The following is a 26,849-nucleotide window of genomic DNA, read 5'->3' as shown; positions in this document are numbered from 1 at the left end:
TTATTTTTATATGGTTTTTTTTGTTTTGTTTTTTTTGGTAGAGAGGGAGTCTCACCATGTTGCCTAGGCTGGTCTCAAACTCCTGGGCTCAAGCTATCCTCCCATCTCGGCCTCCCAAAGTGCTAGGATTAGGCTGGGTGCAGTGGCTCACGCCTGTAATCCCAGCACTTTGGGAGGCTGAGGTGGGCGGATCACCCGAGGTCAGGAGTTTGAGAACAGCCTGGCCAACATGGCAAAACCCTGTCTCTACTAAAAATACAAAAATTAGCTGGGTGTGGTGGCATGCGCCTGTAATCACAGCTACTCGGGAGGCTGAGGCAGGAGAATCAATTGAACCCAGGAGGCAGAGGTTGCAGTGAGCCGAAATTGTGCCACTGCACTCCAGCCTGGGCAACAGAGTGAGACCCAGTCTCAAAAAAAAAAAAAAAAAGTCTTAGGATTATAGGCATGAGCCACCATGCCCATCCCGTAATTAAAAAGAAAAAAGAAATCTGGGTGAGGCACACTGGCTCACACCTATCATCCCAGTGCTTTGGGATGCAGAGGCAGGACATCCCTTGAGGTGGGGAGGTGGCTCACATCCATAATCCGAGCACTCTGGGAGGCTTGGGTGGGCAGATTGCTTGAGAGGAGGAATTAAAGACCAGCCTGGGCAACCTTGCAAAACCCCATCTCTACAAAAAAACACAAAATCGTTTATGGGATGGTGGCACTTGCCTGTAGTCCCAGCTACTCAGGAGGCCAAGGTGGGAGGATCATCTGACTGTGGGAGGTGGAGGTTGCAGTGACCCAAGATTGTGCCACTGCACTCCAGCCTGGGTGACAGAGCAAGACTCTGTCTCAAAGCATTTAAAAAAAAAAGAAAATGGTTATTTCTCAGGGCTGTGTTTTCATTTATCAAATCTCATTTACCAGAATTTGTGCTTGGGTCTTTTAGGGGGTGTGTATGAGTGTTGTGTCATGTGTCACTGGTTTCTCTACTTCAAAGACTGAACATTCTTCACGATCTGAAAGGAAAAGAAGAGATTCTTTCGGGATGTTTGACGGTTATGATAGCTGCAGTGAGGACACAAGCAGCAGCTCCAGCTCCGAAGAGAGTGAGGAAGAAGTCGCTCCTTTACCTTCTAATCTCCCGATCATCAAAAACAATGGGCAAGTCTACACATACCCAGATGGTAAATCTGGCATGGGTGAGTATTTATAACCTCCACCTGTTCCACAGCTTTGTGTTTAAGGGTGTGTTTTCATTTGGTTTCTTCTGTCATTCCCCCTTCCTTAGAATTATTAAGGGGCAGTTTGAAGAGCTGACGTTTATAATTCAAGATAAGATCGCTGAGTTGGCGTTTAACTCTTTATTTTGCCTACCTCCTGGTGGAAAGCAAATACAACAAAATAAAAAACAAAAGGCCAGTGAGAAACTTCATGTGGATATAAATTCAGTAATTAGATAAGAAATGCCTCTGTAACTGAAAGTAGAAGTGCATAGGATCATGGGCTTATGAAGTTGAAAGAGGCATTAAAGGTTGGGCTCCCTCCTCTATATTAATTTCTTGTGATTTCTGTTTTAACATAACTGGTGCTTGGGTATTCTCTGACTCAGTAAGGAATTTCTTTCTTCCTAAAATCTGGCTTGAAAAAGAAAAAGGAAATGAAAAGGAAGAAGTTTTATTTCTTAGTATCTCAAATTACTAGAATAGTCTCTTTATTGAACCAAAATTTCCTTCCTCCAACTTTTATCTTTTGGTCTTAGTTTTGCCTTTTTAACTTTGCTTCTGGGAGTCTGGAAAGTTTTGCTTTTTAAAGCTACACAGAATAATTCTAATCCTTGTTCTGATGACATCTTTTTTTTCCACAATAGAACCCTTTGTTCTGATTTATCTCTAAGACATACCAAGGAGCCATAGTTGCTTCAACCATTTCTCTCATGGTGTATCCCAGTGATTTAATTCTTTGATATCCTGGTCACTGTATTCTGGGGACACTTCAGATTATGTGGTAGTGGGGTAACAAGTCATCCTGATTTGCCTGGAACTGTCCTGGTTTTACCATTGAAAGTCCCACATCCTGGAAATGTGGGAACCAAACAAGTGGTCATCCTGTGTGAGGCCAGAAGATAGTTCAACCTTTGTCTCCCCTTTTCAAGGCACTGTTTCCATTCGTGCCACCAAAATTGCTTTAGCTTTCTTGAAAATGATGATGAACTTGTAAATAACTGATGTCCTTTGACCTTTACCACATGAACTAATAACCCAGTTTAAACCAGTCTTAGTGCGGTTAACTTTTTAAACCCAAGATGTAGGACTTTGGATCTCTCTATATAACCTTTTTCTTACTGTCAGTCTTAGAAATTGTTGTTGTTGTTGTTGAGACAATCTCACTCTGTTGCCCAAGCTGGAGTGCAGTGGTGCAATCTCGGCTCACTGTAGCCTCCGCCTCCCGGGTTCAACCGATTCTCCTGCCTCAGCCTCCCAAGTAGCTGGGACTACAGGCCTGCGCCACCATGCCTGGTGTATTTTCGTATTTTTAGTAAAGATAGGGTTTCACCATATTGGCCAGGCCGTCTCAAACTCCTGACCTTAAGCGATCTGCGTGCCTTGGCCTCTCAAAGTGCTGGGATTACCGGGGTGAGCCACCACACCCAGGCTTTTTTTTTTTTTTTTTTTTGAGACAGTCTTGCTCTATTACCCAGGCTGGAATGGCAGCAGCAAGGTCTCGACTTACGGCAATCTCTGCCTCCCGAGCTCAGATGATCCTCTCACCTCACCCTCCCAAGTAGCTGGTACTGTAGGCACATGCTACCACACCTGGCTAATTTTTTTTTTTTTTTTTTTTTTGAGACGGAGTCTCGCTCTGTCACCCAGGCTGGAGTGCGGTGGCGCGATCTCCGCTCACTGCAAGCTCCGCCTCCCAGGTTCACGCCATTCTCCTGCCTCAGCCTCTCCGAGTAGCTGGGACTACAGGCGCCCGCCACCACGCCCGGCTAATTTTTTGTATTTTTAGTAGAGACGGGGTTTCACCATGGTCTCGATCTCCTGACCTCGTGATCCGCCCGCCTCGGCCTCCCAAAGTGCTGGGATTACAAGCCTGAGCCACCGCGCCCGGCCCACACCTGGCTAATTTTTGTATTTTTTTCAGAGATGGGCAATTTTCACCATATTGCCCAGGCTGGTTTCAAACTCCTGAACTCAAGCGATCCAGCTGCCTTAGCCTCCCAAAGTGCTGGGATTACAGGTGTGAGCCACTGCACGCTGCCCAGTCTTAGAAATTTTTGATTGCTAATTCTGTCATCTAATATTGAATGCTGTGTCATCTAATCTTCCAGTTTTATATCATTTACAGTTTTGATAATTCTGCCCTGTAGATCCTATTCTAGTCTTTTGATTAAAAAGATGAATAGCATGGCCAGGTGTGGTGGCTCATGCCTGTAATCTCAGCAGTTTGGGAGGCCGAGGCAGGCAGATCATGAGGTCAAGAGATCGAGACCATCCTGGCCAACATGGTGAAACCCCGTCTCTACGAAAAAAAATTGAAAAAAATTAGCTGGGCATGGTGGCATGTGCCTGTAGTCCCAGCTATTCAGGAAGCTGAGGCAGAAGAATTGCTTGTACCCGGGGGGCGGAGGTTGCAGTGAGCTGAGATCATGCCACTGCACTCCAGCCTGGCTACAGAGCGAAAAATAAAAAAATAAAATTAAAAAAAATTATGAACAGCACAGGGGCTGATAGTCGTGCAGACCATGTCAAAAAACTTCATTTATCAGAATTCACTGGGTGTGGTCATCCTCCAGTTAAAACCTACCTGGGTGTCACTGGGCGTGGTGGCTCACGCCTGTAATCCTAGTACTTTGGGAGGCTGAGGCGGGCAGATTGCCTGAGCTCAGGAGTTCGAGACCAGCCTGGGCAACATGGTGAAACCCCATCTCTAACAAAAAATTAGCCAGGCATGGTGGTGTGTGCCTGTAGTCCCTGCTACTCAGGAGGCTGAGGCAGGAGAATTGCTTGAACCCGGGAGGCGGAGGTTGCAGTAAGCCGAGATCGTGCCACTGCACTCCAGCCTGGGTGACAGATCAAGACTCTGTCTCAAAAAAAAAAAAAAAAAAAAAAAAAACTACCTGTGTGTCTTCCGCTCCAGCTGAAATTTCTCAGTCCTGTTATCAAAGCTACATGAGATTTTATCAAATGTGTTAGCTCCTGTTAGTGTGTATTCTTGCCATGGTTTGATTATAACATACCAGCCTAGTAATCCTATCATAAAAGGAAATAACGTTTATTGAAGCTTTGTGTGTGCTAGCATCTGTTTTAAATACTGGAGATATGCAGATGAACAACACAGAATAAGTTTCCTGTCCTGATGGAACTTGTATCCTACTTGTGGGAATTCTAGTTTGACATTGTATAATTTCTGGCAAAGATTCGCTGTCTCCTTGGGATCACAACTTTTCTGTCTAGGTGTTCAGAACGTTCTTTAACAATCTGTTCTAGAATTTTTGCAACAGAAAACCATTTAGTTTTTTCTCCCAGTAGATACCCTTTGTTCACCTGCAATCTTCTGGCACTTTGATCTTTTTTCCATGATTTCTCATATATTTGTAAGTAAGTACAGTTGTCCCCTGGTATCCATGGGGGATTGGTTCCAAGACTTCCCTCAGATACCAAAATTCACAAATGCTCAAGTTCCTTATATAAAATGATGTGGTATTTACATATAACTTATGCGCATCCTTCCATATACTTTAAATCATGTCTAGATTACTTATAGCTAATACAGTGTAAATGCCATGCAAATAATTATTAATACTATACTGTTTAGAGAATAATAAGAAAAAAACGGTCTGTATATGTTCAGTACAGACACAATTTTATTTTCCCAAAATATTTTCAGTCCGCTTTTGGTTGAATCCACAGATACAGAACCCATGGAAGCACGGAGCAAACTGTACCGGTTACACGACAGGCCTCTCTAGTTTACCTGTTTGGGTGGAGGCTTTAACTCACTAAGGCAGTTATTCGCTATGTTACTTTTTATCTTTTTTAAACTTCAATTCTTGTGAACCTTGTTCTAATTTTACCTTTCAAATTATTGTCTATTATGCAATAGTAGCCAAGAGTTCTCCTGTTTCCCACTGTCACTGATTAATAATAGAGCACCTACGTCAAACTTGTTTTGTTTGTTTTTGTTTGTTTGTTTTGTTTTGTTTTGTTTTGATTCAGGATCTCCTTCTGTTGTCCAGGTGAGAGTGCAGTGGTGCGATCATAGCTCACTGTAACCCTGAACTCTTGGACTTAAGCAATCCTCCCGCCTCAGCTTCCTGAATAGCTGAGACTACAGGTGTGTGCTGCCATGCCTGGCTCTTTTTTATTTTTATTTTTTGAAGAGACTGGATCTTGCTATCTTACCCAGGCTGGTCCCATACTCCTGGCCTTGAGCCAGTTCTCCTGCCTCTGCCTCCCAAAGTTCTGGGATTACCGGCATGAGTCACTGCACCTGGTCTCTACCTCAGACTTTGAACCCATTCCTTGTTTTTGTACCCTAAACATAACTTGAAGGAATCCTCATACAGCTCTTAGCATTTTTCCAAGTATTACCTCTTTTTAAGTTTCAACCTTTGCAGTATTTTCAAGGCCTGTGTTATACTTTGTTATTAATCCTCAGTTGTGTGGCACTTTTCATCTTTCATGTGTAATCATTTCAAAAGCTGGAATTTGTTGTATATGAAAATGCCTGGCACGGTAAGCACTAAGGAAATGTTGGTTGAATCCAGTGTATCTGCCCTGTTTCTGTTGACCTTTGTGAAGCCTTTCAGACCTCAAGCCACTATCAGACCTTCTAGAGCCCATCACCATGGCACAATACCAGTGTTCTCTCTGACTTCTCTGTGCAGGCTTCTTTATCATTTGTATAGGAGATAGAAGAAATGTTCAAGGCAAATTTTTTAATTAAAACTTTCAGATGGCAGGATAAATTATTTAAACTGTTAGATGAAGATTGATTTTATTATATCATCATAACACCAGTGTTTTTATTTTGTTAATTAGCTACCTGCGAGATGTGTGGGATGGTTGGCGTCCGAGATGCTTTTTACTCTAAAACAAAGCGTTTCTGTAGCGTTTCATGTTCAAGAAGTTACTCGTCAAACTCCAAGAAGGCAAGCATTTTGGCCAGACTTCAGGTAACGGTACAGAAACTTTCTTACTTATTTCCATTATTTCTATGGCTTTCGCCATTTATCTGTCATTTGACTGTGATTCACTGCACTCCACGTCTGCCCACTCAGTTATCGTTGTATACCACATCTTGAGGAAACATGTGAGCCCCAAAGTTTGTTCAGCCTATAAAATTGAAAAACTGTTTTAAATGGATAAGGCATACTATCCAAATAAACTTATTTGCAGAAGTTAATTAAAATATCCTTTTTCCAATAAGTAGAAACACTTTGTATATACAGAAATTAAAGACATTTTCCTGTTTCCCCTTGTTTCCTTTTGTGTTAACATCAAGGTAGAGTCTTTCAACATTTGGGGGGAAATAATTTAATCTCTGGTTTTATTTTCTCATCATCCTCGCTTTGTACTTTTTAGTACAATCCATTTGATACCTTGACCAAATGTATTTAGTTAATCCAACTAACCTTTTTGACAACACTCATGGTATGGAAAGAAAATCGTCTTGCTTTAACTGTACATCAGTGCCTACAGAATGACTGGAGACTTGACCATTTGACTAAGTTCTTACTATTGTAATGTAAACCACTTTTTAAAGGCATTAACTTAACTGATTTTTGCAGTATTTTTATTGGATGATCACAGTCTTCTTCTCATTTATTGTGATCATTACATAGCACTGAAAGGGTTATTTAAATCCTCCAAATTAAGGAAATACATCACTTAGATGTATTTCTATATTTCAGATAGACAGTACCTAAAGATCCTGAGCAGTGGTCTGTACCCAAATGGATGGCAGTTTGTCACACTGTGAATTTGGCCCATGATCATTTTGTCATTGATCTTTTGCGTTAGCACTAAAGGTATAAACCTCAGTCACTTGCTCTTTGAACGTTAAATTATCTTCTCTTACCATATAAATAGCAATGCTTGGCAACCTGCATGAGTAAATAACCACTGGTTCTATCTACTATAAGAAGGAATCAAGTATCCACCACAGCCTATATTTTAACATCTTGTGGGATATAATTTTTTATTAACATATTAATTTGCGTATTGCTGTTGTAGTCTGTGCCAGCTCTGCTACCCATATTAGCTAACTACATTGTAGCAGAACTCCAGAAACAAATTCTCATGTTAAAATTCTTGTATGTTTCCTCTGCTTTAATAATTTTCTAAACCCTCAATGTTTACTTAAGCAGAATGTGTAGTATGCAGTCCAGTTAAATTGTGGTGGTGAGGGGATGAAAAAGAATCCTATTTACTTAACTTTTCTTGTTTTAGGGTAAGCCTCCAACAAAGAAAGCAAAAGTTCTTCAGAAACAACCTTTAGTTGCTAAGCTAGCCGCATATGCTCAATATCAAGCTACCTTGCAAAATCAAGCAAAGACAAAAGCAGGTAATGTTGGTGAATCTGACAGAGATGAAATATTTGACATTGATTCATTTAGTTTTAATTAATGACATTGTAATTTTAAATTCTGTTTAACTAAGCTGTTTCTATGTCCTGTTAGCACATTACGGCTCTTAGCTTCCTAATAGTTATTTTGATTTCAATAAATTACTCTAGAAGAGTATAGTTGCATACATAAGTTCAAGTGCTTTTGGCAATCTGCTTAATGTTTTTATTTGGTTTATTATTTACTTTTCATGTGCTGATTCTCTGAATTGTGAAGATATTAGGCAAAGAAATAGGACATTCAGCAGGCTTCAAAGGGATTGAGGGAAGAAGAGTATAAGAGGAGATTAAGGAAAGGACCATTTCCAATAGAAAGGACCATTTCCAATAGATTTTTTTTTTTTTTTTTTTTTTTGGAGACAGAGTCTTGCTCTGTCACTCAGGCTAGAGTCCAGTGGCGTGATCTCAGCTCACTGTAACCTCTGCCTTCTGGGTTCAAACAATTCTTACGTCTCAGCCTCCCAAGTAGCTGAGACTACAGGCGCACACCACCACACTCGGCTTATTTTGGTATTTTTAGTAGAGATGGGGTTTCACCATGTTGGCCAGGCTGGTCTAGAACTCCAGACCTCAAATGATCCACCCACCTCAGCCTCCCAAAGTGCTGGGAATACAGGTGTGAGCCACAGCGCCCGGCCAGAAGATTTTTAATAGAAGTAAATAGAAAGTGAAGCAATAAGTGAGTAAATAATGAGGAGAGCAATAAGAGAGTAAATAGTGAGAAGGGCACTAAGTGAGTAAACAGAAGAGGCAATAAGTGAGTAAATAGAAGCGAATAGGAAGTGAGGTAATTAAAAGTGATATGGGGTAGGTATCTCACTGAGGTACATGGCAAGAACTGAATGGAAATAAAAGCACAAAAGCAGCCACAACAGTGTTTGTCATTCTGTACACTTCTCTCAACTTCTCTTTGCTCCCTTTAACCGAAGAGCTTGTACCTCACTTCCTCAGGAGCATGTGTCATGTATAGAACAGTTAAACTCCTGGCCAGGTGTGGTGGCTGACACCTGTAATCCCAGGGCCAAGGCAGGTGGATCACGAGGTCAGGAGTTCAAGACCAGCCTGGCCAATATGGTGAAACCCCGTCTCTACTAAAAATACAAAAATTAGCTGGGTGTGGTGGCATGCACCTGTAGTCCCAGATGCTCAGGAGTCTGAGGCAGGAGAATCACTTGAACCTGGGAAGCAGAAGTTCCAGTGAACCAAGATCGTGCCACTGCACTCCAGCCTGGGTGTCAGAGGGAGACTCAGTCTCAAAAAATATAGAAACTCCTGTTTGTTTGCAAATATGATATAAGCCAAAGCTCATGCTATTTAGAGAAGTTATTTGATCTTTACATAAAGAAAACGTTCTTTAAATGGGATAAATTTATGTCCTTTCACACATTTTAACAATGATAACCTTCTTATAAATAAAAGATTTGAGAATTGTAATATATCTAAATTTGTTTCATTTTAGCAGTCTCCATGGAAGGTTTCAGCTGGGGTAACTACATCAATAGCAATAGCTTTGTAGCAGCTCCAGTTACCTGTTTTAAACATGTAAGTACAGAATTTCTCACCTTATTTTGAAGTACTTAGTCATTGTTTAAATCCGAAGGTACAGTAACACCTAAGCATCTTATCCTTAGAAGGTGTCTGTTTTTATGTCTTGTAATTGAAATGCTTCTTTTATTATTATACTTACTAATAGTTAACAAGAACTTCTGTAAGTTTTGTAAGTACAAGTTTCCTATAAAGAAATTGCAGTTTGAAGTTATTTTCAACAGAGAGAAGTACTAGTCTTCTCTTATAAATACTAATTTTCTTTTACATTTATTTATTTTTTAAATTTTTTTGTAGAGACATGGTCTCACTATGTTTCCCAGGCTGGTGTCAAACTTCTGGCATCAAGCAGTCCTCCTACCTTTGCCTCCCAAAATGCTGGGATTACAGGTATGAGCCACCACACCCAGCCTCAGCAGATGTTCATATTAGGTTGAACTGCTAGCTTTGTCCGGGCACAGTGGCTCAACTGTATTCCTAGCAACTTGGGAGAATGAGGCAGGAGGATCACTTGAGGTCAGGAGTTCGAGACCATCCTGGGCTACATAGTGAGACTTTTCTACAAAAAATGAAAGTAAATGAAATTGCTAGTATTGTGTATCAAAAATATGCATATTGACAATGTCATACGATTTGACGTAACAGAAACCATTCATTATATATGTTACTTAAATCTGCAATTTGACCTGATAATTCAGAAGAGGAAGGATCTTTTTTCTAATTTTTTTTGTCTCCAAATGTTAAGTCACAAAAACAAGGAACTGTTAGTAACATAGTATTGTGAGCTGAAATATGTGCTATATATGTATATCATGAGAAGCCCTTTAAAAGGTTTTCTTTTCAGCAAGTGGATTGTTACAGAGCATTTAAAATAATTTAGAATTATGTTTAAAATTTATCTGATGACAAGTTCTTTCCTTTTGATTATTTTATTCCTTTAGATTTAATTAATTCTGTCCAATACTTGTTTAACCTAACTACAACTTTAATTAATACTTAAAGGTCCTTTCTGCTGCTATACATGTTTAAGAAGAAAAGAGAATTTAGAAAACACATGAACTTTTGTTTGCACTTAACACTTTGTTAACTTAGGGCTCTAGGCCGGGCACGGTGGCTCACGCCTGTAATCCCAGCACTTTGGGAGGCCAAAGCAGGCGGATCACCTGAGGTTGGGAGTTCGAGACCAGCCTGGCCAACATGGTGAAACCCCGTTTCTACTAAAAATACAAAAATTAGCCAGGGGTGATGGTGGGCACCTGTAATCCCAGCTACTTGAGAGGCTGAGGCATGAGAATCACTTGAACCCAGGAGGCAGAGGTTGCAGTGAGCTGAGATTACGCCACTGCACTCCAGCCTGGGCAATAGAGCAACACTTAGTCTCAAAAAAAAAAAAAAATTAGGGCTTTATTTTTAGATAACAGCATGTGAACAAAGCTGAGCTTAGGTTCCTGTTGTAGAAATCTAAGTGAATTTTCACTGATTCATGGCCAGTAAAGGAGTTTGATCAAAGTCAAGCATGTTAATTTGCTAATTCTCATTCTTGAAAATACAATATGAAGCCCTTAATCCGTGACATCTTGCCTTAAATGGAATCTTATTTCTGTGTGAAGTAGGTGATTTATTTTGCTGTAATGTTGATAATAGTGTCACATTTGTGAGAAATACTCCATACACAGCAATAGCAGCTTTAAAGAGAGATCTTTAAAAAAAAAATCTTTAACTCTCTTCTCTTGGGATATTGCTTTCCTGAAGCTCAGAATTAGATTAAGTTCTCAGTTACAGTAACTCTTTCATCTCAGATTCCTGGAACATTTGTCTTTTGTCTCCTTCTGAATGGCCTTTCTCTCTCTTTGTATCTGTTTTTATATTATAAACCATATCAAACTGTTTTCTGTAAGTAGTCAGCGTATTAAAAAGAATGGCATTTCAACCCCAGAAGCATAATATTTTATTTTCTGTCCAAATCTTTGAATTGTTATACCATATTAAAGTTATTTATGAGAATATCTCTATGGTAATAATGAAGTTGATTGACTTTGTTCAATTCTGCCTTTTTTGAGATTGAAATGTTCTATCAGAGGATCAAGCAGCTAACCTTACCACATGATTAATGATAAGAATGTGGGGCCTCTGCTTTGTCACTCAGAAGTGAGGCATCTGTTTCTCAATTATGTGGACCCAGTGCCTTCCTGTTCCATTTACCTCTCTGTACTGCCTTCTCCTTATCAAACAGGAAAAATCTGTCTTAGTAATTCCTTGGTATGTTTTTGTACAAAGAGCTTGCTCTCTTACCTTAACTGGCATATTCATTTGAAGCCATTTTGTTAAGGGGGCCACACTTCATGCTGCACTTGATTTTGTCCTTTAGAGTTGACTCTTCCTGGTTGTCTCCTCCAAAACAGTTTTCTGGGTCTCTAAGGAGAGTTACTAGATTTGTCTTTAGAAAACCTATAGTCAGGAGCTACTAGGAGTACAAGATCCTGCCTTGTATCATCAAAGTTTTCTAAGACTTGACACTTGCTCTGAAACCGGTTCATTAGTCAGGAAGGCCTCTTTGTTCCAGACTCTACACCTGCCTTCTCTTCTACTTGAGTACAAGTCGGGAGCCTTTCCTGCTCGTAGGGGATTCTTTTTCAAACATAATTTATGAAAGAACACCCAGCGTGTAACATGTAACACGGAAGCAGAGCTGTTGTGATTGAATCAGGAATTGGGATGGGGACGCTGTCAGAGCCCTGGCTTCTTTAATTTAACCCAACCTCTTCTTCTAGAATAAGGATCCCAGATAAATACTTTCTGTTTTCCAGCACATAGATATTATTGTGATTAGTTCTAAAATCATAGAATTTCAAGAATGTAATTCTTCTTTCCATGGTCTGTCTGTAAGCTTCTGAGAATGAACTTTCTACAGAGTACATCATAGGACTATATCCTTTTTGATAATTCCTGTAACTATTCATAGTGGCTTATCCCTGGTCACTCAATTACAACAGTATTGGACAATTTTTTTTTTTATAATCAGCAATGGAAATCAAGCCCCCGTTGACATTTAATATATCTACTTAGGCTGGGCACAATGGCTTACACCTGTAATCCCAACACTTTGGGAGGCCAAGGTAGTAAGATGGCTTGAGGCCAGGAGTTTGAGACCAGCCTGGTCAACATAGCAAGACCCTGTCTCTACAAAAGTGTGTGTGTATGTGTATATATATATATATATATATGATGTGCATACATACATATGTGTGTATATATATATATATATATGATGTGCATATATACACATGTATACTACTTAAAAATCTGTATATTATGATTGGCTGATATGTCTTTTATTGTATCTAGGGGTTAGTTTTTCAGACCTTTTATTTAAGCATCATAATCGCCCTTTTTTTTTTCTTTTCTTTACTTGCCATACGTTGGCAAGAATTCCCCTTTTCTCTAACAAAAATCTTAGACCTCAGAACACAGGATAAGAGGAAACTGCATTGATTGTTCTGGCAGAGATGGGGTGTTGCTGCCAGAGCCTTGGCTCCTGACATTTGAACACCCCATCATTGGCAGTTCCTGAGGCTGGAAACCACTAAAATTAGGTAATATCACTTTTAATTAATCCTAAATCATATGGTCACAAAGCTAGAAGGCATCTTTAAAATCATCTGGTTCAGCTAGTCCATCTCTTATAAATGAAGAATACTTGCTACTTTGTTGAGTAGCTGGACTATAATTTTCAGCTTTGGGCTTTAACCCATTTTTCATAATGCAAGTCTTTTTTTTTTTCATGTGCTTTTTAATTAAGCCCCTAAGAGCAGTATCCATATCTATCCTAATGGTGGAAAAATCTCCAAAATAGTAATACAGTATTATATGCCAGTTAGGTGCAATGTATAGATCAAAGAAATTCACAGATTATTTTCTATTAGTAATTTAACTTTAACCCAGCAGAGCCTTCAGTTGATGTCTGTGTATTCAGAACATTCGGCTTTAAAGCACTCTAGCCAAGAGCAGTGGCTCACGCCTGTAATCCCAGCATTTTGGGAGGCCAAGGCAGGAGGATCAGTTGAGCCCAGGAGTTTGAGACCAGCATGGGCAACATAGTGAGACCTCATTTCTACAAAAAAATTAGCTGGTCATGGTGGCACATGCCTGTAGTCCCAGCTACTCAGGAGGCTGAAGGAGAAGGATTGCTTGAGCCCAGGAGGTCAGGGCTGCAGTTAGCCCTGATCGTACCACTGCACTCCAGCCTAGGTGACAGAATGAGACACTGTCTCAAAAAATAAATAAAAATAAACACTCTCCAGGCCAGGCACGGTGGCTCACGCCTGTAATCCCTGCACTTTGGGAGGCCGAGGCAGGCGGATCACGAGGTCAGCAGTTCAAGACCAGCCTGAGCAACATGGTGAAACCCCGTCTCTACTAAAAATAGAAAAAAAATTAGCTAGACTTGGGAGGCTGAGGCAGGAGAATTGCCTGAAACCGGAAGGTGGAGGTTGCAGTGAGCCGAGATTGCGCCACTGCACTTGAGCCTGGGCAAAAGGAGCAAAATTCCGTCTCAAAAATAAATAAATTAAGCGCTCTTCATTATTTTTTAATTACTTAAAGACTTTAAATTGAAGCACTTCTATTTCCCATTATTTGCCATGTGAAATCAAGTAAAACTTTTTTTTCCTAGGTATTGTAGCACGGGCTAAAATGTATAAATGTACATAGAGTCGTCTTCTTTCAGTTATATATTTACAGACTTCAGATTTCTTCTGTTTGGTACCTAAACTAATAATCTCATATCTTATTGATGCTGTCTTTACTAATATCAGAAATGTTGAAATCATCCCATTTTCTCCCTCAAATACAGTTGTAGTTTGTACCAAAAAAAAAAAAAAAAGTCTTTCGTACACATATATGCAGAAACTTTTCAGCTGAGTTTATCATACTTTTTCTTTTCTTTTTTTTTTTTTTTTTTTTTTGAGACAGAGTCTTACTCTTTCAGTCAGGCTGGAGTGCAGTGGTGTGATCTCGACTCACTGCAACCTGTTTCCCAGGTTCAGTCGATTCTCCTGCTTCAGCCTCCTGAGTAGCTGGGATTACAGGCCTGCGCAACCACACTCGGCTAATTTTTGTATTTTTAGTAGAGACAAGGTTTCACCATGTTGGTCAGGCTGGTCTCGAACTCCTGACCTTGTGATCTGTCCACCTTGGCCTCCGAAAGTGCTGGATTACAGGTGTGAGCCACAGCGCCCGGCGACATACTTTTTCATTCTGCCTCCACAGATCCCCTCTTGTTACTTACATGACATACCCTAATCCTCTTTCTTTTGCCTGACCTATATGTATGTCAGCTTTTTTGAAGGGGTAAAGTTACCATGTTTTTTTGCAGTGCGTATCACATATACTTTTAGGTTTTAAGGAAAGAAAAATAAAAGCCCTTTTGTGTATGTACAGTAGCAGTAGTTTGTAGTAAAACTCATTATCTGTTTCTCAGTTATGTGCTTATTAGTAAAATATTTTTCAAGTAGAGTCTTTTTTTTTTCCCCTAGTCGTGACCCCACACACAGGACTCTATTAAAGGTTAGAAATAAATCATATTACTTCATCTCCATTTTAACTAAAGTTAAAATCTTCAATGTAACATTCTAGATTGCAGGATTTTCCTTCCAATGGAAATAAAACTTAAATTAGTTTCTGTCACTTGTTAGTGCTCCATCTCAGTTAGCTAGTCTGAGTGTTGCCATGAAATAAATTCTCTGCAGGAAAGCAGTGGACTCTAACATAACCTGTCTTGTCTTTTTTTTTTTTTTTTTTTTTTTAAGAAAAACAGTCTCACTCCTGTCGCCCAGGCTAGAGTCCAGTAGCACGATTACAGCTCACTGCAGCCTTGACTTCTTGGGCTCAGGTGACTCTCCCACCTCAGCCTCACAAGTAGGTGGGACTACAGGCACCATACCACCATGCCCAGATAATTTTTTGTATTAATTTTTTTCTATTTTTACTAAAGATGGGGTTTCGCCGTGTTGCCCAGGCTGTTGCAAACTGCTGGGTACAAGCAATCCTCCCACCTTGGCCTCCCAGAGTACTGGGATTACAGGCATGAGCCATCATGCCTGGCCCTGTCTTTCCGTTGTTTTAAAGAAAGCCTAACTTAAAATTTTTTTTTCTTTTTTTTTTTTTCTGAGATGTAATCTTGCTGTGTCACCCAGGCTGGAGTGTAATGGTGCCATTTGGCTCACTGCAAACTTCAGCTCCTGGGTTCAAGCAGTTCTCGTGCCTCAGCCTCCTGACTAGCTGGGACTACAGGTGCGTGCCACCACACCCAGCTAATTTTTGTATTTTGGGTAGAGACAGGGTTTCGCCTTGTTGGTCAGGCTGGTCTTGAACTCCTGGCATCAAGTGATCTGCCCACCTTGGCCTCCCAAAGTGCTTGGCGTGAACCACCACACCATGCCAATTCTTTTTTTTTTTTTGAGATGGAGTCTTGCTGTGTCGCCCATCCGGACTGCAGTGGCGCAATCTCGGCTCACTGCAAGCTCCGCCTCCCGGGTTCACGCTGTTCTCCTGCCTCAGCCTCCCAAGTAGCTGGGACTACAGGCGCCTGCTACTGCGCCCGGCTAATTTTTTTGTATTTTTATTTGAGACGGTGTTTCACCGTGTTAGCCAGGATGGTCTCAATCTCCTGACCTCGTGATCCACCTGCCTCGGCCTCCCGAAGTGCTGGGATTACAGGCGTGAGCCACCGCACCCGGCCCACCATGCCAATTCTTTAGTGATATTGGTTTAATATGGTTTTTTTAAAAAAATTATGGACAGTTTTATGCATTTTGTTGTTGTTGTTTTTTTGAGACAGAGTCTTGCTCTGTTGCCCAGGCTGGAGTGCAGTAGCACAGTCTTGGCTCACTGCAGCCTCTGCCTCCTGGGTTCAAGTGATTCTCCTGCCTCAGCCTCCCAAGTAGCTAGAACTACAGGCATGTGCCCCCACACCCAGCTAATTTTTGTATTTTTAATAGAGACAGGATTTCTCCATGTTGGCCAGGCTGCTCTTGAACTCCTGACCTCAGGTGATCCACCTGCCTCGGCCTCCCAAAGTGCTGGCATTGCAGGCATGAGCCACCACACCCGGCCGCCTTTCAAATTAGTAACTAGTGCTTCCTGTCTTTTTACATATGCATAGCATTATCTCAGCCTTAATCTTACTTCCACCCTAGGCATCCCATTTTCCTTTTTGTCCTCTCCTTGAACTCCCCATCTGCCTGCTACCACCACCCCAAAAGATAGATTCTGGTATCAAATCAAAAGGTGAGTGGAGGACAGGCACAGTGGCTCATGCCTGTAATCCCAGCACTTTGGGAGGCTGAGGCGGGCAGATCATCTGAGGTCACAAGTTAAAGAACAGCCTGGCCAACATGGCAAAACTAAAAATACAAAAATTAGCCAGGCTTGGTGGCACGTGCCTGTAATCCCAGCTACTCGGGAGGCTGAGGCAAGAGAATGGCTTGAACCCAGGGGGCGGAGGTTGCAGTGAGCCGAGATCACGCCACTTCACACCAGCCTGGGCGACAGAGTGAGACTCTGTCTCAAAAAAAAAAAAAAAAAAAAAAAGGTGAGTGGACTTTATGGAGAAGGCAGGAACAGTTTTTTTTTTCTTTTTCTACTTTCTACCAGAAAATTCTGTAAGTAGTTAGGAACTCTCATTTCTTTCTACTTAATTTTCTGTCATGTTTTCTCCCCTTCCAAATAATATCTCATCATCCTCTGCTAGATGTACTTTGCCTGTTAGTCTGAAGACATTTTGATTGATGATGGCTTTTTGTACATTTGCCATCTCATTGGGATAAATTATTCCTTCTTGGTTACCTATATGCGACCTCAGGTCTTGTCTCTGCCCACTTATAGATTAATATTAAAGATTGTATGGTTATCCTTGGTTGGCAGCTCTGCAGAGGGAAATCTCTATCTCTGCCATAAAGTATCGTGTGTGCAGTGCATCAACCCCCTGAGAGTCTGAACACTAGCCAGCTGAGCTGTTGGACCATCTGGGAATGATCTTGAAGTATAGCAAATAAGACTTCCCACCCAGTTATTTTCTTACAGTCGTGTGGAGGTTGTCATACATTTGTGTTGGGGACCCCTCAGCATTTGGATTTGGCCATGTCCTGCAGGACCTGATGACAGCTTACCTTGCAGGGAAGGAGAGTCGCTCCCAGATAGCCCTCACGAGTGGCCCTGGAGCAGGAAGTGGTGGAGCAGATCTTCCTTGTTTGGAAGGAGCCTGAGGTGGACCTCGCGTCCTGAGTCTGGAAGGTAAATTTGTTGTTACCTGTAAATTATGGTTCTGCTAGTTCATGCTATGCCAATCCAGACTTTCAGAGGTATCCCTCCTGCCAGCAAGAGAAGACAGATGACTTGGACGAAGATGGCTGTCAAGCCCTGGGTCATTTAGTCTTCCACACTTAAGAATATTCATTTTAAACAAAAGGGCAGACATATCTATGAAATTACCATATTATTTCAACACATTGAGCACATACTATGCTATGACCGTGGTGCTCTTTCTTGTTGATGTTTTTGTTTCATTTTTTTTCTTAGAATGAACCATATGGATTGGTTTAAGAGGGCCTAGCAGAACCACAACCTTACAGGCAAGAACAAATGTCACTTTCTGCTACTTTCTCCTATACCAATCCAGACTGTAGGGACCAAAACACAGTATCCTCCACCAAAGTGAACATTATTTTTTAAGCAAGCATATTGACATTTTGTTTTCTTTAATAAAGTAGTATTAAAAGTTTTCTTCCAACAAATGTTAAGGCTTTAAAAAAATAAAAGTCTGTGACACATTTAGCTCAGAAGGGAGTACTGTATGCCAAACTTACTTACCAGTGTGCCAACCTGACCCCCAGCTCATTAGCATAAGCATGCCTCTTTCTTCTCAGTGAAAAATAAACCCGATTCACAGATTTGTTAGTTAACAAGACAAAGAGGGATGGATGCTGCACTGCATTCAGTTAACTGCATCTGTCTGCTCGAATTAGTACATCCTCACAGAAATGAGTACATGATCTTTGTGTTAATACATGTTAGCTTATTCTATGTTACCTGTCTTCCTTCTAGTTTCTCCTTTTTTGATCATATCTGCTGGCAATAGGGATGGCCGTACAGTCTAGACTGATATAGGGGAAAGATAGCAGAACCTGAAGAGTCCAGTCTTTCAGTTTAAAGAAGAGGTAGTCACAGTGAATATATTATTTTTTGCACAAGTCGGGGAGATAGTTATATGTACCCTTCCAGAACCACGAATAGTTGAGCTAGTCCATTTCTCCAAGTTACTGAGGTAAACTCATTGCTTACTACTTAAGCCAGTAGCCATTAATTGATTCTGTCTTTGGTTTCTAGACTTATCCAACTTCGGTATTTGACATTCTCTTCCTCTCCTTCAGAAATTCCAGAAACTACTGAGAGGGTCGGGGTTGAATATTGTTTTAGGCTAACCCTCCTGTTGGGTGAGCATCCACCAAAGTAGGAGGGGCCTTGCATGAGGACATTTGCCTAATGTTCAAATTGGCTAGTTCATGTAACTCCTAGATATCTTTGCTCATCTTTGAGTTTTGAGGCTATTTTGGTTTTTCCTGATTTGTTCATACTATCAAGTCTTTTATAACCTCACATAATCCTTTTCTTTATGATCAAGGTTCTAAATTTAGTGAGGAACGGATTGTCCAGAGCAACACAAACTGTTTAGTATTATCAGCATTTATATTCTTAAGTTTGCTTATTTGATTTAATTTACCATTGCATAAGTTCCAAGTAATTGTGAATTGCCTTGAGTTTTAAAGATTAAAATATAATGGAAACAGTACTTTGGGAACATCTGTTAGATTTCGGAAAATCCCTTCATGATGCTCATTTAATTGATTTTCCGAGTCCCCATCTTAACCATTTGCTGTGGGAGGCTAGTGATTACCAGTTCTAACATTGGAAGTTTTCTCTTCATAGTAATTTCTACATGAGAAATTTTGAAATAATAATTTAAATAGTTTACCATGGTACTCATCTCCAAAACTCTTCAACTCCACCTTCTTAATAACTTTATCCAGTGCTTTCCCCTCATGTCCATCTTTGTGGACTAGATTTATATTCTGTGAATTTAATTTAAATTGAAAATTTTCATTTCTCTTATTCATGTTGTTGGAAACCACATTGCTGATTGGAATTGTTTTTCTTTCTGCTCTTTGGCCAGATCTTTTAAAATTAGAAATTAGGGTAAAGTGTATTCATTCAGTACATATTAAAAATAATAAATTTCTTAAATCAGTTTAATCGTATTAAATCTGCTATTGAGTTTGTAATTCCACTTGTAGAAAAATCACTGCTTAAATCTTATATTAGGACAGTATCAAATTTTGAAGTCAACATGAATCTAGTCTAATATATGTGAATTCTCTCTTTATCTTGTTTGTCCCTGAAACTGGCTTTTTCCATATAGAATTCTATGAAGCAAATGGAATTAAAATGACATTTTTAGTTTAATATTCCTATTATTGATGGTAATGCTTAATTTTCATTGATATGTTTTAGGCTTTATGTTAATAAGACAATAATTTAATGATTTTTATATGACAGGCACCTATGGGGACCTGCTGGGGTGATATCTCAGAAAATGTGAGAGTAGAAGTTCCCAATACAGACTGCAGCCTACCTACCAAAGTCTTCTGGATTGCTGGAATAGTAAAATTAGCAGGTGAAAAGCATGAATAACAATTTAGTAGAAAATGCAGAGATCCTTGTAACCTTTCGTAAAAAAGCATGTTTATAAATTTTGCAAGTATTGCCAAATAAAAAATATGTTATGATATGGGGCAGGGGTTGGCAAATTGTTTTCTGTGAAAAGCCAAACAAATATTTTCAACTTTGCAGTTCATATGATCTCTGTCACAGCTATCCGTCTCTATCATTATAGCATGAAAGCACCCTTAGCAATACATAAACAAATGGACATGATTGTGTTCCAGTAGACCTTTATTTACAGGAAATTTGAATTTCATGTAATTGTTATGTATCATGAAATACCCTTTTTTTTCTTTTCAACCATTAAAAATGTAAAAGTAATTCTTAGATCACAGCCATAAAAATAATCCAGCAATAGACCAGATATATAGGCCATAATGTATATGTTACTTTGAAAAGTAACAAAAGTTGAGGTACTAAAAAAAGTGGTAAGAGCTGGCCACAGTGACTCATGCCTGTAATCCCAGCTTTTAGGGAGGCAGAGGCGGGAGGATAGCTTGAGCCTAGGAGTTCAAGACCCACCTGGGCAAAATAGCGAGCCCCATTCTCCATTTAAAAAAAATAAAAATAAAGTGGTAAGAACCTTAATACGAAATTTATGCAAGTGTTGATAATTTTGTATCTCTTGGATTCTTCCTTTCTCTTTATTCCCACTGCCTCCACCATACCAAGCCCTTTACTGCTCATGAAATAAACATGTTAGGAATCTACTATGGTAGACAATGTGGACAAAGGATGATGTCCAGAAGTATAAGACTTGTATTTTTTCCAGCATGTTCACATCAGCCAAATGTTGACTACTACCAGGCATTAATATGACAAGGCACTCAGTGAGTAGTGTAGTAGGGCAGTGTGGAGGAGAGGCAGGCAGCCACTCGTAAGAAAAGTTGTCTTCGATTACTACTGTGACAGATTTTTAACTCCTCCTACTCTCTCTAGTTTTATTTCCAGCATTCTCCTCAAAACACACTGTAGACTGCTCTGTTGTGTACTGCTAATTGTCTTAATTTACCTAAAAATTATTTTAATTTTATTTTTCTGTTCGAGCATCTTTTATGGCCTCTTTGTACTTAAAGGATCAAGATGGCCAGCATTTATGGCTATTGATGAGTTGCACCATATACCACATGCCAGATGTATTGTAGTTCTCCAGCATAAATGATCTGCTGTGATGAGGCCAGTCTCCCTCTCCCCTCCATATAGCATGTTTTTGTCACCTCTGTGCCTTGGGTTACTCTTGCAAGAGTGTCCCATCTCTGTACTGAGCTGTACTACTACCCAGGTCAATTCCCCATCTTTTTCTTGAAACATTTTCTCGGCTGTATAAGCATTCACTAAATGCTTGTATTATTCTGTACACTGTAGTTTAAAACAACAGCATATTATTTTTGCCCTGAGTGTTTAAGTTAGTTACATTTAAATAGCTCTTAAGATCAGTGCATTTACTATCCAAAAATTACTTCTGCCTTCTATCTCCGATTTTACATTTCTCTTTTATCTAACTGCATCATGTATCTTCTTTTAAGCCACTTTAATGCCATTGTAGAAGTGAGCCTAATGTTAACCAGAAGCTAGAGTTCAGCAGTAATTAGCAAACTCATAAATTGTTCTGAGATATTACTGAATTTTAAAACTGAACATTTAAGGCTATAAATTTTCACAGACATGAAAATGCTGACTGAACTTGTCTCCTAACCTGAAATACACATATATTGGCCTTTTTCTGTTTCATTAAAGGCCTTAAATTAAATCGTAATCTTTTATCAACATAAAGCTTATAAAATTATAAATAGGATATTTTACCTATTTTTTGTACTTTCCAAGAATAAGCCTTCCTATTTGCGTAGGACATACAATTTTTAACTCATTTTACATAATTTTCTTTGTGTTTATTAAACTTTTTACCTGGCATATTCAAATCTTATTTCTAAATACATACGACAGAAAAATTTAGATTCTTAAAGTAGCCACATTCAAATTACCCAGGAGTAATTGGCCACCTAAGCAGCTGGATAAAGCAGTTTCTTTGAAATATATTTCAAGGCCAGGCGCAGTGGCTCATGCCTGTAATCCCAGCACTTTGGGAGGCCAAGGCAGGCAGATCACCTGGGGTTGAGAGTTCGAGACTAGCCTGGCCAACATGGTGAAACCCCATCTCTACAAAATACAAAAATTAGCTGGGCATGGTGGCACACGCCTGTAATCCCAGCTACTCAGGAGGCTGAGGCAGGTGAATCACTTGAACCCAGGAGGCAAAGGTTGCAGTGAGCCAAGATCACACCACTGCACTCCAGCCTGGGCGATAGAGCAAGACCCTGTCTTCATAAAATCTATATATATAATTATATATCATATAAATAAATATATAATATATATTGTTATGTGTTTATATGCTTATACATAAATATATATGTTATATGTAAAATTACATATATATGCCTGTAATCCTAGCTACTTAGGAGGCTGAGGTAGGAGAATTGCTTGAACCCAGGAGGCCAAGGTTGTAGTAAGGCAAGATAGCGCCACTGCACTCCAGTCTAGGCAACAGAGCAAGACTCCATCTCAAAAAAGAAAAGAAAAAGAAATTATGGGTACAATTGAAATACATGTAAGGATGCTATGCTCTGAAAACAGTTGAACTGTTTGCACTGAACAAATGGTTCTCAAAGTTTGGTCCATAGACCAGCAGCAGTGGCATCACCTGAGGACTTGTTAAAAAGGCATGTTCTCAGTTCCACCCAAGATCTATAAAATCAGAATCTCTGGAGTGGGACCCAGCCATCTGTCTGTTAGCAGCAGTGGCATCACCTGAGGACTTGTGAAAAAGGCATGTTCTCAGTTCCACCCAAGATCTATGAAATCAGAATCTCTGGAGTGGGACCCAGCCATCTGTCTGTTAGCAGCAGTGGCATCACCTGAGGACTTGTTAAAAAGGCATATTCTCAGTTCCACCCAAGATCTATAAAATCAGAATCTCTGGAGTGGGACCCAGCCATCTGTCTGTTAACAAACCTTGCAGGTGATTGTACTGCAGATAGACACTAGTTTGACAACTGCTATCAGATGCTGTATTGTTTTATTTAATTTTATTTTCTTACTATGTAGTGATTTGTTTCTGGGTTTCAGGTTACAATGCCCTTTTAAGATATGAAGGATTTGAAAATGACTCTGGTCTGGACTTCTGGTGCAATATATGTGGTTCTGATATCCATCCAGTTGGTTGGTGTGCAGCCAGCGGAAAACCTCTTGTTCCTCCTAGAAGTAAGTAGTTTATTTACCCTTACCGTAATTTTTTATATGTGTACTTTAATGCTATTTTACACATAGTAATGTTAGAGTAATATGGAAATTAAAGGCCGGGCACGGTCGCTCACACCTGTAATCCCAGCACTTTGGGAGGCCAAGGCAGTTGGATCACTTGAGGTCAGGAGTTTGAGACCAGCCTGACCAACATGGCGAAACCCCATCTCGACTTCCTAGCTGGGCATGGTGGTGTGTGCCTGTACTCAGGAGGCTGAGGCAGAAGAATCGCTTGAACCGGGGAGATGGAGGTTGCAGTGAGCCAAGATCACGCCACTGCACTCCAGCCTGGGCGACAGAGCGAGACTCCATCTCAAAAAAAAAAAAAAAAAAGAAAAAGAAAATAGTTTTTTTTGGTGTCAAGCAGCTTTTTGCTGGCAAGGCGTGTACTCGCTTTCTCTATATTTGTTAGTTTTCAGAATGTTAATAGCCTGACTTTGCAAGGAAATTTGTTACTTTTTTAACAAATAATTTATGAAGCAGTTCTTTTTTGCCAAAGTATAACTGGTTATTTCTTCTATTTTAGCTATTCAGCATAAATATACAAACTGGAAAGCTTTTCTAGTGAAACGACTTACTGGTGCCAAAACACTGCCTCCTGATTTCTCACAAAAGGTAAAAACAGGATCTTACAAAGACTGAAGAGCTCTAGAAAACAAGGGTAACAGAGAACATTTTTAAGGAATTGGTTTAATTTTGTGAACCAGATGATCTGTGTTACATTTCAAGTGCATTCAGTATTTTTTACAGTATAATACGAAAATTTCTTGTAGACCTTTGTCATGAATTTCGAGCAGTTTTTTTTTGTGTGCTTTTAAGGTTTCAGAGAGTATGCAGTATCCTTTCAAACCTTGCATGAGAGTAGAAGTGGTTGACAAGAGGCATTTGTGTCGAACACGAGTAGCAGTGGTGGAAAGTGTAATTGGAGGAAGATTAAGACTAGTGTATGAAGAAAGCGAAGATAGAACAGATGACTTCTGGTGCCATATGCACAGCCCATTAATACATCATATTGGTTGGTCTCGAAGCATAGGTCATCGATTCAAAAGATCTGGTAAGCACCTATCACAAGAACTCCTGTCAAAAGCATCATTGAGGCTGATTATACTAGTTGGTTATTTTTCTCTGCAGAATTGCATAGATGAAAAATAGCATTCTAGTTGTTTGGGCTGCTTCTTCTACCTTAATTAGTGAAGGTTCATACCATATTAGTGTCCTAATAAATTTTTTTATATTCCTTCCACTTGTTCTCCAAAAGAAGGAACTTTTGGTCACAACTACAATTGTTTCTTTCTTTTATTATTCAGCCCATTTGAAAGATCTAAAGATACCTTTCCCTTTCCATTCAATTTTAATCAAAATAGCAAGATTAAATGTGGTTAGACTTAATTCTAAGCACATGAAAACATGCTTCTAAAGTTATAATTTTCTAACTAGGGAATTACATTAAAATTATGAGCATTAAAATTGGCTGAATATATTTAAAAGCATATATGCACATGTACCCTGAAGAGAGAAAAGACTATTAAGGAATATTCACCCCAAATGTAGAAGGCATGTCTTTTTGCCGTGTTTTATAGTATGACATACTTTGTGAGTTTGAAGCCTTCAAAGAACGTGGTTTTTGGTCTTCTCACAAATGCTGACAGATTAGTGTGTAACTTTTCCTTGTAGATATTACAAAGAAACAGGATGGACATTTTGATACACCACCACATTTATTTGCTAAGGTAAGAAGTTTTTATAAGAACCCTCATTTGTAAATTAGGTTTGAAAGAGGGTTGTGGGTTTTTTCCTAAAATTAAAACGGAAATCACAATTACATATGTTCACTTAAAAGAATTAAGACCTTGTAAATTCATAGGTGTCACAACTCTTTATTATAATTATTCTTAAATTCTATTTGTCTGAATTCTCTCTAAACCTTAATGGAAGTTTGAGTTATAATATTAGGTAGGTAGGAGAAGGCACCTGGTAAATCTTTTCACATTGGTAATATTTTAATTATTAAAATAACAACATTTGTAACAGTGGATGTGCTTTCATATAATTCTTTAGGTAAAAGAAGTAGACCAGAGTGGGGAATGGTTCAAGGAAGGAATGAAATTGGAAGCTATAGACCCATTAAATCTTTCTACAATATGTGTCGCAACCATTAGAAAGGTAAGATAATAGGTTTTAAAATACAGAAATGCAATTATAGGCTTTGGGTGTAAGCTAATAGAAGGAGTCCCCAAGCATATTCGTTTTGACATAAAATGTGTATGTCTGTGTATCTTCACTGGGGAGAAGGTTGCTAGGAATTTCAAAATAAATTTGAATTCTCTGATCTTTCTTACATAGTTTATTGTCAAGATTGTCATTTTGAGTCTGCTACATTTATTTGTGGAAGTATATCCTAATTCAGAGGAAAAATATTTATTTAAGTTACTTCTAGTCAAGGCTAGTCCAATTCAGAATTGTAGCAAGGCCAAGTTTATCTTCAATTTCCTGTGTTTCCTGTTTAGGCCTTTTTCTTCCTTTTGGTAGTAGTTTTTGCTGATTTTCTCTTTTCCCCCTCATCTGAAACTGCTCTTACAAAAAGACCTAGAAGAGAAATTCTTGGGTTTTTTTGTTTGTTTGTTCATTTTTTTTGAGACACAGCCTCTCTCTGTCGCCTAGGCTGGAGTGCAGTAGTGTGATCACAGGCTCAAGTGACCCTCCCACTTCAGCCTTCAGAGTGGCTGGGATCACAGGTGTGTGCTATCATGCCTGGCTAAGTTTCTTATTTTTATTTTTGTAGGTACAGGTTCTCCCTAGGTTGCCCAGGCTGGTCTCAGATTCCTGGGCTCAGGCAATCCTCCTAAAGTGGTAGGATTATAGGCGTGAGCCACGGCACCCAGCATTTTTTTTTTTGTTTTTTTTAAGACATGGTCTCACTCTGTCACCCAGGCTGGAGTGCAGTGGCATGATCTCAGCTCACTGCAACCTCTGCCTCCCAGGCTCAAGTGATCCTCCTGCCTCGGCTGGGATTACAGGTGCATGCCACCACGCCTGGCTAATTTTTGTATATTTTGTAGAGATGGGATTTCACCATGTTGCCTGGGCTGGTCTCGAATTCCTGGACTCAAGTAACCCACCTGCCTTGGCCTCCCACAGTGCTGGGATTACAGGCATGAGCCACCATGCCTGGCTTCTTTTTTTTTTTTTTTTTTTTTGAGATGGTATCTCGCCCTGTCACCCAGGCTGTAGTGCAGTGGCGTGATCATAGCTCACCACAGCCGTGAGCTCAAGCAGTTCTCCCACTTCAGCTTCCTGAGCAGCTGGTACTACAGGCACAAGCCACCACACCCAGCCAGTTTTTTTGTTGTTGTTTTCTTCGCAATGAGGTCTCACTGTATTGCCTAGGATAGTCCCGAACTCCTGAGCTCAAGCAATTCTCCTGCCTCAGCCTCCTGAGTAGCTGGGATTACAGGCAGGAGCCACCTGCCTGGATAACATTGGCATTTTTTTAAGGTCCCAGGTAAATATCATGTACAGCCATGGTCAAGAACCACCTAAGGAAAGTCTACTTACATAAAGGTGTAACTTAAATCGTGATTTGCATTTCAACAGTTTGAAACCTTCAG

General features: G+C 39.8%; 1 protein-coding gene across 16 annotated transcripts in view; it reads left to right on the top strand.

Moving 5' to 3' along the window:
* The window catches only part of MBTD1 (mbt domain containing 1), an 87,858-nt gene that overhangs the window by 36,980 nt on the left and 24,029 nt on the right, over positions 1-26,849 (top strand). For 6 of the 16 annotated variants that reach the window (XM_063629889.1, XM_055257409.2, XM_063629895.1 and 3 more), the window contains 10 exons: positions 1,015-1,190; positions 6,036-6,175; positions 7,446-7,560; positions 9,080-9,162; positions 19,777-19,894; positions 23,068-23,202; positions 23,768-23,856; positions 24,061-24,295; positions 24,916-24,971; positions 25,300-25,404. In XM_063629889.1, coding sequence (XP_063485959.1) covers positions 1,015-1,190; positions 6,036-6,175; positions 7,446-7,560; positions 9,080-9,162; positions 19,777-19,894; positions 23,068-23,202; positions 23,768-23,856; positions 24,061-24,295; positions 24,916-24,971; positions 25,300-25,404 — 1,252 coding nt within the window. Of the gene's footprint in view, positions 1-988; positions 1,191-6,035; positions 6,176-7,445; positions 7,561-9,079; positions 9,163-19,776; positions 19,895-23,067; positions 23,203-23,767; positions 23,857-24,060; positions 24,296-24,915; positions 24,972-25,299; positions 25,405-26,849 lie in introns of all 16 variants that reach the window. The other 10 variants (XM_063629900.1, XM_063629898.1, XM_063629897.1 and 7 more) reach the window with 3 other exon arrangements.

Source organism: Symphalangus syndactylus, chromosome 20 (assembly GCF_028878055.3).
Source record: "Symphalangus syndactylus isolate Jambi chromosome 20, NHGRI_mSymSyn1-v2.1_pri, whole genome shotgun sequence".
Classification (NCBI taxonomy): domain Eukaryota; kingdom Metazoa; phylum Chordata; class Mammalia; order Primates; family Hylobatidae; genus Symphalangus; species Symphalangus syndactylus.
This window is presented reverse-complemented; position numbering and strand designations above follow the sequence as displayed.